This window comes from Astatotilapia calliptera, chromosome 22, assembly GCF_964374335.1.
Source record: "Astatotilapia calliptera chromosome 22, fAstCal68.1, whole genome shotgun sequence".
In the NCBI taxonomy this organism is placed as follows: Eukaryota; Metazoa; Chordata; class Actinopteri; order Cichliformes; family Cichlidae; genus Astatotilapia; species Astatotilapia calliptera.
The window spans coordinates 607,501-625,000 of NC_137442.1; the positions used below are offsets into that span (position 1 = coordinate 607,501).

A 17,500-nucleotide genomic window follows, 5' to 3' on the forward strand; every position below is an offset into this window, starting at 1 on the left:
TCTCTCTTCATCACGAGGAATATTTGTTTCCTCCAACTCGTCCTGCGGCTGATTTGTTTACATCCATGCAAACGTGCAGACGGGCTCAATGTGTTTCAAGTGTATGACATCAGCTCATCATTTAACCTGAAATCACTTTATCTGAGCTTTATTCAGCACAGCATACAAGGCGTCATGTTACAGAGTGATGTGACGAGGCTTACAGGCGTGTTGCCTCTGCACATACGTGTGAAACTCAGAAACACCCTTCAGCTGCGATAACAGCTCTGCACATCAGAGGGCGCTCTGCAGCTTCCCCGCTGGCAGCACACAAACACACTGATCAGCTGATCCGAGCGGAGACGGTCACCAATACCTGCACACAGCAGGGGTTCAGGAAATGTTTCATGTCTCAGAGAAGAAAACTGTGATTTTTGACTCGTCCATAATCGGTGTTATTGATCAAATATCAGCCCGATCTATCGCTCTGGTGTCAGACAGGTTGAGTTTGTGGGTCTGCTTAGCCGTCGCCGTGCAGACTCGTTGCCTAGCTGCGCCTCACTGTGGTCCACTCACACGCCCGGCGTCCTGAGCTGTCACACCGCAGACGCTGCAGGTGGTTATTTATGATGACCATCATAGAGCTGACAGGAAATGATGGCGTCCTGCTCAGATGGCGGTGATGACGGAGGTGCAAACAGATGGTTTCAGTGTTTAGAGGAAGTCACACAGATGATCTCCACCACAGCAGCGTGAACGACACAGCGGGCGTTGCCATGCAGACGGAGCAGAGAGGATTTAAATGGACGGGGTGAGATAAAAAGGAAGCGAGCAAGGAAACGGAGAGCAAGGCGAAGCTGTGATGCAAGAGGTGGAAAGGAGGAAGATGAGAGAGGAGCAGCAGCACAAAGACAGAGGAAGAGATCTGTGTCAGGAAGACGTGCAGCCGGGTTTGTCGGAGAGATTCACGGCGCTCTGACTCAGCACTTTGGTCCGCTCACCGCAGCGTTTATGAGGTTCGTCTTGTTTAAAGTCGGGGATGGATATCTGTGGAGGACCACAGCGCTGACTCTGTGCTGACGACGGTGTTTTGTAGGATGTTTAAAACGTCTTCCTGACGCGTCGTCACCGAGGCGTTCACGTGCAGTCAGAAATGTGGACGCTGAGTGTCGTTTCCTGGAGGATCAGAGAAAGAGTTTTGCTGCTGAGTCGTTCCAGTCGCCTGTTTTTGTCTCATTATTTTCTCACTGCTCTGCTGAAACTGAAGCTGATGTTTTGGACGTCTCATTGAAACCGAAGCACGCAGAAACCTCTGCAGCCTGAAGCTGGCACACCTGCCGGAGGCTGAGCTGCAGCTTCCGCTCTCAGAGGTGTTCCTGCAGAGCTGAAGGAGTTTCAGCCCCTCAAACTTCTGCTGAAAAGTAACAGATTCCCTCCGGGGAGAAGAAGGGATGAGTGAAGAGGAAGTTTAGCAGCTTATATAACTCCATGTGAAGACAGAAAATGGAGAAGCAGCTGCAGAATACTAAAAAAGGACAGCAGGAGGAGGAGGCAGGTAGAGAGCCAGTTACCTGAAAACATCCGTGTGGTTTAAAATCCAAACTGCACTCAGATGTTTAGGGGGCGCTCTCAGAGTCGGCCATGTTCACGCCGCTCCACCCTCCTCCCATGTCAATAACACGATCGATGAAGCATCAGCGACCCTCACAGGTCTGCCCACTTTACTGTAACAACGACTGATGACGTCATAAAACGACAGCAGCTGGAACAGCTGGCTGGGTCGCTCAGGTGGGTGATTAACGTTGCTCCTGCAGTCTGTCTGCACCTCTTATCAAGCAGCACGGCTCTGGCCTCCTCACGGCCCAAACACCTGCAGGAGACACACCTGAGCGGGTCCAGGGTTCAGTCCTGATGGTTCCACCATCGCTCTGGTCGGCATCGCAGTGCCTACTGTGTTTGACATCCCGGCTGGGAAAGGTCACATGGAGGACCGTTCATCAATGCCGGGCAGCGGTGGGCAGGGCCGGTGCCAGCAGCGTTTCCGTCCTGGGCGTGAATGTAACAGCGATGCTGTGAAAGCGCCTACGTACACATTTGTGTTCTTCAGCCGCACATGCCCGACCTGCCTCCACGCCATCAGCACCAAAACGCCATTCAGCATCAGCGGCGTTTTCTGGCTGACTGACGGAGTCTATTTCCATCCCCTCCTCCCCTCTGCGTGAGCGAGGCGTTCAGGTGCCTGAACATGGCTGGGATTTATAGCGACCTCCTCCTGTTCTCGCTCCTCACTTACAGCTCAGCCCACGCTGGTGGAAGCTGGAGCGAGCGCGGGGGTGGCACTCGCAGAGGTAAATATAGAGCGACGAGGAAGCGAGAGCAAAACGCTTCATAATAAATTCAGTTTAACGAATGTTCTGCAGCGCCCGCTCCTCCATAATTCATCCAACTTTTTTGGGTGGTGTGGTTTTATCTCTCTGGCGTGCAGACGGTCTGAGCGGGGAGGGAGAGTGTGCTCGCTGTGTACACAGGAAGCTCTGCAGACACACTCCCACGTGTGACGGCTTACAGGGGACTCCTGCTCGGGCGGCGCTGTGGGTCTGTGTGGCTGAGCTTCAGTGTTCAGAGGTGTTCCATCGAGGTCCATCGCACCCCAGCTCGGCTGAACCGTTCGACGGTATCTTCGTGCCTGAGGCGCCGGCGCCGTCCTTCCCTCTCAGATGTAGTAAGAAGAGGATCACAGGTGTCAGAGGTCACAGCGTGGACAGCACGTTTTACAGCGACGTGTTTTAGAGGCCTGCAGGTGTGTGCAGGTGACGTGTGAGGAGAACTCGGAGCCCTCAGGTGGTGTCAGGCCGCATCCATCACCTGCTGGTCGATCTCCCGTGAACACACTGACACCGGGTGGAGGAGGCGGTCTCTGTCTCAGCTGAGCTCTTTCCTGTAGCTTTCTGGGATATTCATGTGCTCCCCTTTGTTCCTCTCTCTGACACACCTGGGCAATAATAACGTTGTCACATGGTTTGTGGTGACGCGTTCGGTTCATTTAAGGTTTGGGAAGCATGGAAAACGTGCGCACGCGTGTCTCAGCGCCTCAGGAAACTGGCTGTGTTCCCTCTGTGGCTGTTGTGACAGCGTTGCATGTTTGGTCACATGTTGTTGTAAACAGTGAACATTCATCCAAATGCCTCTTTTTGTGTGTTTGTCAGTAAGTGATGAATCCATCAGACACAAAGCGGAGGAAGAGAGTAAGACAGCGAGCAGCTGCCGGACAGCTGCCAACCAGCAGGCGTGTTGGCCGTACGGGCAGAGCGTGGTAAAGAGAGCTGGAAACACGCGTGCCAGATGAAACTCGGGTGTGGGCTCGGTGCGATCGGGCTGATGGATGCTTCTGTCACAGATCGCAGCGGCGTGGCAAACCCAGCAGCTTTGTGGGCAAAGATTCCAACACCTGGAAACTCTGTGCCGGCTCCGTCTTCCTGTCGATGCTGGCTCGCTTTTCTTGTTGTTTGGAAGAAAAGCTTTGATCGCCGGACGCTGGGAGAGCGGCTCGGTAATAACTGCTGACAGATTTCAGATTTCCTGGTGAGCGTTTGAAGATGGCCCGTCTGTCCGACTGCGGTTAACGTCGAGATTAAACCTGTTCTTGTTCACACCTTCACCTGAGGCCTTTGAAGCTCAGGGTCACCTCCACGTGCACAGATGTGGAAGCCGGGCGTCCGTTGGTTATTTAGCTGTGCGTGTTTGAGCGGCACAGATCAGCTGAGAGGACGCTCACACGGCTGGTAGTGAGTCACAGCGGCAGGCAGGACAGCTGCTGAAAGCGGGTCGTACGTTCCGGCTTGGATACGCGTCCCAGCTTTCCTCTCAGCATCGTCTCCATGGTGATCATTCCTGCTGCCACCATCGTGACCCTCCCGAGCGATTGCTGTGGACGACCTTAGTCCTCGTGCGGAGGCCGATCCAGTCTCACAGTCAGAGGAGCGTAGGACACACACGGATGGTGTAAAGGCGGTGACATCATGGACGTGTGCGTACGTGAAGGCATGACACATGTCGTAGTTTCAGGTTATTACTTTTGATCCCCAACTGAGAAGAAGTCAGTAAAAGCTGCTGATTGCCTGGGCGGAGGCTCTGAAACTGCACAGGTGACGGAGACGCTCTCCTGGGATTCATCAGACGTGTCGGTGATGCGGACAGCTGGGAGGAATGCACGCCGCGGTGATTGGACTGGGAATGTTGGGAAACTCGCTCCTGTGTTAACGTGTTTTATCTTTCTAACAGCCCACTGGTGTTTGTGTGGCGGCGGTACTCGCTCCACTTTTTTGTCCCGTGTGGCTGTGAAATCCTGATTTGTTGCCTCTTTAAAAATGGATTTGAAGGTCAGGTGGAGGCGCTGGTGGTGATGGAGTCAGAGACGGTAAACAGCAGGGACAAAACGGCGAGCAGGAGACGCCGAGCGGAAAGTAATTGACTTCATTTACAGGAGCTTTACTGATACTGTGTGTGTGTGTGCGCCTGTGTGCGTGTGTGTGTGTTTCATGGTCACTTCTTGTCCCCGTCTGTCTTCGGGCTGGACGACCTTCCTGCCTTTAATTGGACGAGCTCCTGTGGCCTTCGCACGGAGCCGTGCGCTGCAGATGAACCATGTGACAAAATCTGATTAAATGTTGTCCCAAGCCATCACCTGTCACCGATTAAGCTCCCCGGCAACAGTAACCAGCAGTGCAGCGTCTGGTTTTGTTCGATGTTTCACCGTCCTGATTGTCGTCTCCTCTCCTCCCTCTCCTTGTTCCGTGTCTGCAGGGCGGGGTTTGAGCAGGATATCGAGGGCGACCACTCGTTTCATCCGGACAGCTGCCGCGGTGAGATAAACCTGCAGGTTACACCCACAGTGCGCACGATAACAGCTGTATGCGTGTTTGTGTGGACCAAGGGTCCTGCTTACCTGCACGGTTACACCAGACTGGTTCTATAGAGGGTACCCAACTCAGACGCTGCAATGATCCCTGCAAACATCCATCTATCTATTCATCCATTCATCCATCTATTCATCCATTCATCTATTCATCCATCCATCTATTCATCCATCCATCCATCCATCTATTCATCCATCTATTCATCCATTCATCTATTCATCCATTCATCTATTCATCCATCCATCTATTCATCCATCCATCCATCCATCTATTCATCCATCTATTCATCCATCCATCCATCTATTCATCCATCCATCCATCTACTCATCCATCTATTCATCCATCCATCCATCTACTCATCCATCCATCCATTCATCCATCCATCCATTCATCCATCTACTCATCCATCCATACATCCATTCATCCATCCATCTACTCATCCATCCATACATCCATTCATCCATCCATCTACTCATCCATTCATCCATCCATCTACTCATCCATTCATCCATCGATCTATTCATCCATTCATCCATCCATCTATTCATCCATCTATTCATCCATCCATCCATCTATTCATCCATCCATCCATCTACTCATCCATCTATTCATCCATCCATCCATCTACTCATCCATCCATCCATTCATCCATCCATCCATTCATCCATCTACTCATCCATCCATACATCCATTCATCCATCCATCTACTCATCCATCCATACATCCATCTATTCATCCATCTATTCATCCATCCATCCATCTATTCATCCATCTATTCATCCATCCATCCATCTATTCATCCATCCATCCATCTACTCATCCATCTATTCATCCATCCATCCATCTACTCATCCATCCATCCATTCATCCATCCATCCATTCATCCATCTACTCATCCATCCATACATCCATTCATCCATCCATCTACTCATCCATTCATCCATCCATCTATTCATCCATCCATCCATCCATCTATTCATCCATCTATTCATCCATCCATCCATCTATTCATCCATCCATCCATCTACTCATCCATCTATTCATCCATCCATCCATCTACTCATCCATCCATCCATTCATCCATCCATCCATTCATCCATCTACTCATCCATCCATACATCCATTCATCCATCCATCTACTCATCCATCCATACATCCATTCATCCATCCATCTACTCATCCATTCATCCATCCATCTACTCATCCATTCATCCATCCATCTATTCATCCATTCATCCTTCTATTCATCCATCCATCTATTCATCCATCCATCCATTCATCCATCGATCTATTCATCCATCCATCTATTCATCCATTCATCTATCCACTCATCCATCCATTCATCCATCTATTCATCCATCTACTCAGTCATCCGTCTATTCATTCATCCATCTATTCATCCATCTATTCAGTCATCCATCTATTCATTCATCCATCTACTCATCCATTCATCCATCCTGTTTTTTTAATCTATAATATAAACCCACACACACACACACACACACACACACACACACACACACACACACACAGTATCTCTAATCCATCAGATCAGCTCAGCTCCTGTCAGCAGGTCTGATGAGAGGGGTCTGAGTTGAACTTTCAAAATAAGAGCAGCAGCACTGTAAGTAGAAATCTGCTACGAGTGGCATGGCTTTTTTTTTGCAGTGAACTGAACAGAGTTACCATGGCAACCTGCCCAAGTAAGGTCCATGTGTGACCATATGTCAAAGCGACGAACAGGAAGTGTGACACTCAGGTCTATGCACAAACACAGAGAGGTACAGGAAGTGAAGTGGAGAATAAATGAGATGAATCTGTTTTATTTTGAATCTGTGCAGCTGACGTGTTGGCTACGACACGGAACCAGGAGTCCACCGCCGACTCCGCCTACGGTAAGAAACCTTTCTTCTTCTGTTGTTAGTGTTGATCAGAGGGCTGTGGGTCCTCACAGTGACCGTATAAACATGACCTTTTGTTACCTACATATGCAAGCGGATTAAAGGTGTGTGTAAGGACAGGCCACAGGCCACAATATGAGCAAATACGTCCTGTTACCTTCTGCTTCTGACGCTAATGAAGGTCCAAGCACTGGATGACTTTAAGATTATTCAGATGGGAATTTGAGTTAAAACGTCTGTCAGCGAGCATGGAACCTGGAGGACGTGACTCTGAGGAACGTCGTCATCTGCTAACGAGCTCCGGCTTGACCGTTGACGTACAGTAGCTCGTCGCGCGGTTTGACATCATTACCCTCGCTAGTTCCCAGCCCCACAGATCAAACGCAGCTGCCTGCTCTGTATTCAGGCTGCAGCTCGGCTGCTACCTGCCTGTCAGGAGTCCTGCTGGGAAGCCGGCTGGCGTATTGTCATTCAGAGCGCCGGCAGACCCACGCAGTGAATCCATTAAGGCTCCCGGAGCTGCATTACTGTGATTAAAGCCGGAGAGGGGACAGGCGTGAACGTCGCTGATAGGCGCTCTACTTGACACCAGCCGACTTCGTCTTTCAGGAGTGCGTCGAGTGTTCTCGAGAGGCGGCGGCACGTCAGCAGCCACAATAGCAGTGATGAAATGGAGAAAGGTGAACGGAGCGGGTCACCGTGCTGCGAAGGGGAATCAGGAGGAAGTGAGGAGATGAAGGAGCGCATAGTAAAACATCACAGACGTAATCAGGTCTGACAGGCCGGCTGAGCTCCTGTAGGCCACGCCCTGTAAGCGACTGCAAGCCACTTTGGAGCCCACCTCCACCCCAGCTGTGCTCATGATGTCACTGTTTGATGGCTGTGATATGTGACTGAGTTATCACCTGCGTGTGTGTGTGTGCATGGAGCTGATATTGACATGTATGAGCCATGTGTGAGTCTCCAGTGGGAACTTTTCCTTGTTCACACGTCAGCCTCGGCGTGTCCTGTTTGTCGAGTGAAGCTGTGTTTGACATCAGGACCTCGAGTGTGACGAGCAGCATGTGAAACGTCGGTTTTTCTGAGCTGCATCCATGTGTGTGATGTTTGTGCACGCAGCAGTGCGAGCGTGATGCTGTGTGCACGCCGGCTGCGCTCAGGTGTTTGTGCACTTCAGCTCCGCCCCTCATTTGCCTCGTAAATTGGTGAAACGGCAGCAGGAAGCGAGCTTAAAGCCGCAGCCTGCAGTCATGTACAAAGACTTCCCCGTAATCAATACCCGTGTGCAGGCGATTAGCCCCGACTGACTGAAATGATTGTAGACGTAGCAGATGCGAAGCAGCGGGGACGCTCCGGCGTGCTCGCAGGGATTCGTCTCCTGACTCGAGCTAATCGTATCGTCATTAACTCTCCTTTTAGTTTCAGGGTTTATTGATGCCTGCGGGGATCGCACCGCAGCTCGATAAAGATGCAGGGTGACTCTGTCCGTGCTCGGCGCCGCACCCGTTTTTCACACTCAGTGTGGAGCTCTGATTGTAAGAGAGCTGCTGCTGCTGCCCTGGTGGCCTGATAGCAGGCACCTCCTTCATAATGGTGTCTGAACCATTAACTTCCTGGTGTCGGGCAGCCGGGTGTGAAGGACTCAGACAACAATGAATGAGTGATGTTTGAGCACACGTTCATCCACAGCGCCACGCTAGAGTGGCTGTCGTTACTGTAATGACATCGTTTTGCAGGGAACGGTTCCCATAACGACGTTTTCTCTGCAAATTGGTTCTTTAATGCCGTGCGACGCAGCCCCGTGGACTCGCTGCACTGAGATTGGCCTCATGCAGCAGTGCACTCTTTTCATTAGAGGAGCGCCGGTGTTCTGGGAATCCATCCTACCTGACAAACCATCCTACCCGTTGTTTCTGCGCATGCGCACAACACGAAATGAAGTGCCAAACCATCCTACCTTTGTGAATGTGAGCTACAAGCATACTCTGATGGGCAACGTTAAGTGGCAAACCGTCATACCTACTTAAATTGTGCTGGAATTGCTCTGTGACAGCAGAAATGTGCATAAACTACTTACTGTAGGACGATTTGTCAGAACACCGGCGCTGTGAGTCGTGCAGACGCCGGTGCTTCCTGGGTGACGTGACTGCGGTTTGTGCGCGTTCCTGATCGTAGGACGGCCGATCCAGGAAATGAAGTTTGTGCTGTTAGCGTGGGTCCGACAGACCGGGCTCCGGTCGGAGCTCACACGCCTGTCAGACCGACAGGCGTCACGGATGATGATGTAAAACCACGAGAACGATCATCAAACTTCTCAGCTGCTGGTTTGCGATGTCAGTTTGTCCTGCTGACGGGACACGCGTGAACTCGTCCTCACCGAGAAGCGAGCGCCGCGATCGGCCGCGGACCCAAGCGGTCTGAGGGGGTTTGTGCTGCCGCGGGGAGGAGATGGCGTCCGGCGTTCTTCCATCTTTTTAATGACATGAAAGTGAGCGCTGACATTTAAAGGACGCTCGCAGCTCTGACCTGTTCAGTATCTTATGGTGACATTTGTTTGAAGGTTTGTCAGAGATATCTCAGAATCACTTCTCTGATCCTCCAACTGCATCAGTGGCTCCCAACAAAGACTGTATATAAAAGATGGAGGCTCACCTGCAGCTCTAACACCTGGCTCCTGGCTCCTCCCTGTATCTGAAACCTCGCAATACGCCCCCCATCAAGCTGCGCCTGTAGCATGTCAGCTTCTTAGGACGGAATGGACGGAATGGACGAACAGTACTCACGGTATTCGGGTACTCAGTACTCACAGTACTCTCAGTACTCACAGTAACTCCAAATTGCTCTCCGATGCATCCACCGGAGTATGAATGTGGGTGAATGCACAAGTTGTGTAAAGCAATTTGATGCTCAGAAGAGTAGAAAAGCGCTATATAAGAACCAGTCCATTTACTCAGGTACTCAGTACTCACAGTACTCGCACTTCTCTCAGTACTCAGTACTCTGAGTACTCTACCTGGTGCTGTGAGTTTCTTCAGCAGTCTGTCTCTGTGAGATCCGCAGAGCTCGCGGCGCTCACCTTAACCTGTTGCAGCTGATCATGTGACATCTGTTAGCAGGGGCGGGGCCTCGAGCTGTCTGCTCAGGGGTCACATTCATATCACCATAGCAACGCTGTTAGTGATCACACACACACTTTCAGCCTGCATCGCTGCTGTAGCTCACAGGAGCGTGGGAGGTTGTTGTTATAGGGCTTTGGAGCGTGATGTCACGGGGGTGGGCGTGGAAAGGATTTTGGCCCGATCCGCCATTTTGGGGGTCTAAGTAAGGAGCGAAAGCATAGCCATGGTTTGTACTTGCTGTGCGGTCGGCTGCAATGTTCGATCTTACGACCGGCACGGGAATAAGTTTGGATTGTCTTTTTATGCTTTCCCAACCTGGAAGCAACATGAAGGAGCTCATGTATCGGATGTTACCAAACGAAGGCGTCTAGCCTGGATAGCAGCCGTGAGACGAGCTGATATCAAGTTCTGTTACGTCTCCAGATATATCAGCTGGTGTGCTCAAGACATTTTCATTCCGGTAAGTTCTAAATATGTTCACATCACACTTTATAGCTGAATAATATCATCGTTGGTGGTCTCAGAAGTTATAGAAATTGCGATCAAACATAGAATGGAGTGACTTGATTGGTTGATGTAAAGACAATAAATGAAATGAGACAGGAAGGACACAAATTGGCGTTAATAATTTACCCGATTATCAATGTGTTAACTTGCATGTACTTTACAATTACGGGCATATAATATGATAACGTTATTTTAGCAGTTCAATGATAAATGTGTAACATTAATTATGGTGGGGGGTGGAAAATGGCTATTTCACTCGGTGCACTCCAGCTGACTTACTTTGACGACGTACTCAGAGTTTGGCGGCTTGAAAATAGCCAAATCTTGCACCCAGCCATTTGTAAATTGGATGTGCGCCTCCAGTGACTTGTAATTACGAAACTGGTTCGCTGTGTAAGCGCTTACTCCACAAACAAGATACGTGAAGATATCGGGGTAGGACAGTGGCGGGAGGTCGTCTGGGTCTTTACTCCACCGCCGTATTTCATATGGGTCCAGATTTGCGATGCACTCTATTTTTTTTCAAGTACCGCTGCTTCGCCTCTGGACGCAATCGGTCTCTATACCGTCCGTTTTCTTTTGAGCTGCTTTTAAGCATGTTTCTTGTCGTCGTCGTTCCAACACAGTGTGTTTGTTTTGATTCGTAGACCCCGAAAATGGAGCTGCGCTCCCACAATGCATTGCGGCGTGACGTCAACTCCAAAGCCCTATTGGGAGCTGCTGTTACTGTGTGTGTGTGTGTGTGTGTGTGTGTGTGTGTGTGTGTGTGTGTGTGCGCGCGTGCGTGGTGGGGGGGGTGCACCTCCCCGCCGGCGAGCCTCAAGGTTTACGAGGACGCTCTGAGACGTGTGACCTGTAGTTTAGCTGCAGACTTTGTTGTGCGTGTCGTGTTGCAGCTCAGGACGGCGTGAACGAGCACCGCCTTTATCTCTGTGGTAGAAAGCAGTAGCCTCGCCACACGCCCTCCAGAAGAGACGACATCCTAATTACAGTGTGTGCGCCGACGACACCGAGCGTGTGATTACAGCAGCGCGCTGACGGCTCCAGCGCACAAAAACAAAAGCGTGTGTGTCGCCTAAAGTGTGAAGCGTGTGTGATCATGTGTTTGCCAAATGCTTTGGCGAGAGCGTTTGCATCTCAGAGTGTGTGAGAGCAGGAAAAAGAGCCGTCACAGTGTGTTAAAGTGCTTTTTAATGAGCTGGAGCTCTTACAAATGGACTGAGCGTGTCGTGTGGCTCACGCTGAAAAGGCGGCGATGAGAGCTGTTAGGAAGCAGCCAGAAGCTGTTGTGTTGACGCTAATTGTCTTCATTTTCTCCGACTGAAAGCAGCTTCGCTGGACAGATTTCAGGCGGCCGTTTGTTGCTAACGAGCGCCCGCCTTCTTCAAGTGATGGCGCTGATAGCTTTGACGCTTCCGGCTCTCAGAACAGGAAGTGACAGGGAGAGTGAGACAGGGGGTGAGCTCTGTGTGTGATGGTGCTGGGTGTCTCCACCCTGCAGTGGCTCTGGTGCTTAGACATGGTCACAGGTGAGGGGAGGAGCAGAGTGTGATGGTGACAGCGTCACCTAGACCAGCCCTCGCCCCAAAAACGTATGCTGGAGTTTTCCTCCCCACTGTCGCCAAGCAATTGTTGGGGTTTCCCTGTGTTATTCCAGGGGCTCTACCTTACAGTACAAAGCAGCCTGAGGCAGGCGTCATCATGGAGAAGTGATGGAACTGTGTCACAGCGGGGACACAGGGAAACACAGCAGGGACACAGGGGGGACACAGCGGGGACACAGGGGGGACACAGCGGGGACACAGCGGGGACACAGGGAAACACAGCGGGGACACAGGGGACACAGCGGGGACACAGGAAACACAGCGGGGACACAAGGAAACACAGTGGGGACACAAGGAAACACAGCGGGGACACAGGAGGACACAGCGGGGACACAGCGGGTCACAGGGAGACACAGCGGGGAAACAGGAGGACACATGGGGACACAGGGGGCACAGGAGGACACAGCGGGACACGGGGCACAGCGGGGACACAGGGAGACACAGGGGGACGAAGCGGGGCACAGGGAGACAGCGGGGACACAGGGAGACACAGCGGGGGGACACAGGGAGACACAGCAGGACACAGGGGGACACAGCGGGGCACAGGGAGACACAGGGGGCACAGTTGGACACAGGGAGACACAGCAGGGATACAGCGGGTACACAGGGAGACACAGCACGGGCACAGGGGGACACAGGGAGAGACAGGGGGACACAGCGGGGACACAGGGAGACATAGCGGGGATACAGTGGGTACACAGGGAGACACAGGGGGGCACAGGGAGACAGCGGGGACACAGGGAGAGACAGCAGGACACAGGGTGGCACAGGGGGACACAGCGGGGACACATCAGAGGACACATGGAGACACAGTGGGGACACAGGGGGGCACAGGGAGACATAGCGGGGATACAGCGGGTACACAGTGGGACACAGGGAGACAGCGGGGACACAGGGAGAGACAGCGGGGACACAGGGAGACACAGGGGGACACAGCGGGGACACATCAGGGGACACAGTGGGGGCACAGGGGGACACAGCGGGGATACATCAGGGGACACAGTGGGACACAGGGGGACACATCAGGGGATACAGCGGGGACACATCAGGGGATACAGTGGGACACATCAGGGGATACAGCGGGGACACAGCAGGGGACACAGCGGGGACACAGTGGGACCCAGGGAGACACAGTGGGGGCACAGGGGGACACAGCGGGGACACAGGGGGACACAGCGGGGGACAGGGGAGTGGGCACCTCAGTGTGTGTGTGTGTGTGTAGCACCTATAATGACTTCGTGAGGATGCCTCCATCACAGATCTTTTGGATTTTGAGACATGATGCTGAGGTTGGCTAAAGGTGAGAATGAAACATGAGTTCAGGTGAATGTAGGACACTTTGAAGTGCCGATGACTCGTCTGTGTTTCTCTTCTTCAAACTTCAAAAAGCTGTTTGACTTTTCCAGCACCGAGTCAGCAACGAGGGGCTTCATTAGAAGGTCCTCACAAACATGCCAGGACAAACACCTGTGTGTGTGTGTGTGTGTGTGTGTGTGTGTGTGTGTGTGTGTGTGTGTGTGTGTGTTTTTGCTGCTGTCTCTTTGCTGACCTTCCCTCATCAGTCTTGATTGACTTGACCAATCAGCAGTCTGCAGTCTCTTCACGGCACACACACACACACACACACACACAGTGAGACACCCACATAGATTGATCTGGTCGATGAAAACACAATATGGAGCTCAGTGGGAATCAATCAACAACAAGAAGCACACAGCCGGAGGTGTTTCACACCGTTAGGTGTGTGTCCGTGTGTGTACACGGTACATGTTGTGTACATATAAGCTCATATATATCTTGTGTATACAAAGTGCAGGTCTCTGGCGTCACTGGGCGGATGGATACGTGATGTCTCCACAGTTCATCCAAACAGGCGAGCTGCGTCTGGTTCGACGGCGCCCTTGGGCGTGTGTGCTGCTGTTTCTGAGGCGGGCACAAAGCCAATGTTTCTAAATGTTCCCCGTCGGTCGTCTGACCTCTGAGCGTGGCGCTGGGAGGGGCCAGCTGTTTACCTCTGTGCAGGTGTGAGGAAGATGATGCTCGGCGCTAAGCTAACAGAGACGGGAAGGAGCCTGCGCTCTCCTGCTCCTGCCGAGCTGAGCAGGAGAACGCAGCGTGGGGACTGAAGACGCCGTTTTATGTTGTTTCCCGCACATGAAGGAAAGCAGCTGTTTAATACGTCAGCTGAGAAACCGGCAGCGTGGCAAGCTTCATACATGTCTGATGACAACGGTGGACGTCATCAGGGTAACGTAATGAGTGAGGGCAGCTTCAGACCTGAAAGTGTAACGGAGTGTAGAGGACGCACACATACTCCACAAAGGAAATGGACTCACGTGTCCTGACAAAGATGCCATTAAATGCCACTAAAGGCTTGAGCGTACTAATACTCAGTGCTGCCTGCATCATCACTCCGTCACCGTGGTTACTTTCATGTTGCTGTGGCTGCAGCTGCTGATGGCGAGCGTTGTGTCAGAGCGCACTCAGAGGTTTGTTTCCCGTAAGTCGAGCTGCTGAACGATGCATCAAAAATAGCAGCAGCTGAAAATCCAATCAAAACTGGAGCTCAGAGGAAGCTGTGAGCCCACAGCCTGACTCTGTGAACATGACCCTGTAGTACCATGTCACCCTGTTAGAGCACTTCACTCTCGCACTGCAGGCCTACTTGTTGTTCCTGGAGTATTTAAAAGTAGAGGCAGAGCCTTCAGCTTCTGTGGAACCAGCTTCCAGTTTGGATTCAGGAGACACTATCTCTACTTTTAAGATTTCCTTTTTGCTAAAGGCTGCAGCTGCTCGCTTGCAGCTGCTCGGCTGCAGCTGCGGTTTCACTTTCTTTAATGACAGAGACGATCCCAAATCCAGGAAGTTTACTGACGTCATAAAAACTGTTGCTGAGATGTTTTCTCTCATTTTACAAGCTGAAGGTTCATATTCGGACCTTTAAACACCTGAAATTCTGCATGTGGCTCTGCGATGGTCAGCACCACAGAGGCCACGGCAGGTCAGTCCATCACCATCATCATCATCATCAGGGCCTAATGTGGTGCTTTACCACACTCGCGTGGACGGATCCAGAACATCGTCCAATGAGAGCGCGTTTCTCCCGTCTGCAGAGCGACATCAGAGCCGATCACAGGGACGCACAAGCTTTCTGGAGTAAAATAAAAAATGAAATGTGCGGCTTCTATTTGGGAAACAGAAAGTTGCAGCCAGCAGCAGCTCGTCCACACGTACCTGAGAGCACCTGAGATCATTTACAGTCTGAACATAATCCTGAGGTCCAGCTAGAGCCGTGTGCTGGCGCCCTCTACAGGCCGTGCTGCTGTAGGCCCTGTCGATTTCAGGTGTTGGTTAAACACGAAGGATCCTCCCAGTTTCACTTCCTCAGCTGGTACGACGACATCATTGTTATTCACCACACACCTGACACGCGCATGCTGTAGGAGTGTGTCAGGTGTGAATTATCTGACCTTTACAGTCAGCAGGATTGTGTGTGTTTCAATGGCAAAGCAAAAAATTCAAACTTGACAAGGTCTCTCCTCTCTTCCTGTCTCCTCTCTCCTCTCTTCCTGTCTCCTCTCTTCCTCTCTCCTCTCTTCCTGTCTCCTCTCTCCTCTCTTCCTGTCTCCTCTCTTCCTCTCTCCTCTCTTCCTGTCTCCTCTCTCCTCTCTTCCTGTCTCCTCTTTCCTCCTTCATCTGCACTCTCTCTCTCTCCCCCCTTTAATCCATGTCTGTCATTGCTCGCTCTGTCTCTCCTTCATCGCCCTCCTCGCTGCTCCCTCCTCCTCCTCAGCCTCTGTCACTGGTGTCTGGCCCAGTGTGAATACCAATGGAGAATGAGTGGGCGAGAGAGCAGCAGAGGCAGAGAGAGAGCATGCTAATAGGGCAGAAGTTTCTGGAGCTTGACTCCCGCGTTTGGCTCGTCCGCCTCGGCCTCAGAGCCGCCGCTCACGCCTTCTGAGGAGGAGCGACAGATGTGCGAGGCGTCTGCACTGAAGCACAGTCAGCCATCAGAGTAGCAGAGGCTCGGCTGTTTTCTCAGAGGTCTAAAACGACATTTATCTGCCGTCTTTGTCACCGCATAGTCATAAATCAACACAGTGCACGTTAGCTAAAAGACGTGGAGGTGCCGCTGCGTGTCAGTGTTGCGCGTCCCTAAAGCCAGACTTCCTCTCTTGGCGGCCGGTACGCCACAGCGATGCACCCCTGGCTCTGACGTCCTCACACTCAGGTCACACATCCGTCTGCGTGTTGCCGTGCCGTCAGTCGTGCAGTTAATCTTCTTCCTTACAGAAGTGTTTTTAATCATGGGTGCGATGGCTTCGTGCTGAATCTGCTTAGAGTGGCTCATTTGTTTGATTGATTTCACTTGATTTTCTGGGACAGGAAGAGCTCGTGTATTGATCTGAGCTGCAAAGAGGAGACAGGAGCGAGCAGAGGAGTATGAGGAGAGAGATGGAGAGAGATGGAGGGAGGCATAAAGCCGTATGAGGCAGACAGATAAAAGGACACAGAGAGGGAAAAGCTGAAGTTTCAGAGTGAAAGAAAAGAGCAAACAGTGACAGAAGAAGCGAGAAGACTGCACCCAGAAGATTTCACCCGCCACGCCACAAAGTTGTTTTTCCAATCCAGGCTGACAGCAGAGAGGGAGGAACTTTGAAAGTGACGGAGCAGAGAGAGACAGAAACAAAGAGCGAGGGCAGAGAATGAAACACTTCTGTGTCGGGCTGTAATTAGCATAATATTTTTCTCTGTGCGTCTCCATCATCCTATTTATATCTGTCAGAGCGAAGGACGGAGATGAAAGAGTGCAAATAACGAACATGAAATCGTGGCTGTTAGACACAGGGGAGTGTGTGTGTGTGTGTGTGTGTGTGTGTGTGTGTGTGTGTGTGTGTGTGTGTGTGTGTGTGTGTGTGTGTTAATCCTGGCTGGACGTGTAATGACTGTTCGCTCTATTTCAACAGTATTTTGCATAAAAGACAAATTTGTTCCACGGTGTCTCGTATCAAAGTGAAGCTTCGGAGGCCCCGGGGCGATGCTGGCTTTGAGGTTAGAGATGGTTGCCAGTTCGAGTCCTGCGCCAGCAGGGAATGGGAATAAACCCCTCCCCCCTGACGACCAGCAGTGCAGGGCGTGAAATTAGCTTTTTGTTTCTGGGGGTATATTTGGCCCTTTGATCGGGTTTTCGGGGATGAGCAGCTCCTTCTGAGCGACTGAGACGAGCTATGAAATAATAAGAGGGAGCGAGCGGTGCCAAAAAGCAGCACGCCGCTTAAATGTGATGCATCGAGCTGCAGCAGGCGTCACTGAAAACCCTCACCTCCTGGTAATGAGGCGCTAAGGTGGGAGTCTATGGGTGGGACCCAGAAACAAGCTAGCTTGCATGCTAGTTCCAGCGTAAATGCGTTTTTACTGCAGCTGCTGTCGGACGCTTACCTGCCGACGGCCAGGTGAACAGCTCAGTATCATAA

General features: G+C 51.6%; 1 protein-coding gene across 5 annotated transcripts in view; it reads left to right on the forward strand.

The window, feature by feature from the left end:
* LOC113015379 (semaphorin-6D-like) overlaps positions 1-17,500 on the forward strand; it is a 94,075-nt gene that overhangs the window by 67,688 nt on the left and 8,887 nt on the right. For all 5 annotated transcript variants that reach the window (XM_080295714.1, XM_080295717.1, XM_080295715.1 and 2 more), the window contains 2 exons: positions 4,783-4,841; positions 6,737-6,790. In XM_080295714.1, coding sequence (XP_080151840.1) covers positions 4,783-4,841; positions 6,737-6,790 — 113 coding nt within the window. The remainder of the gene's footprint in view (positions 1-4,782; positions 4,842-6,736; positions 6,791-17,500) is intronic.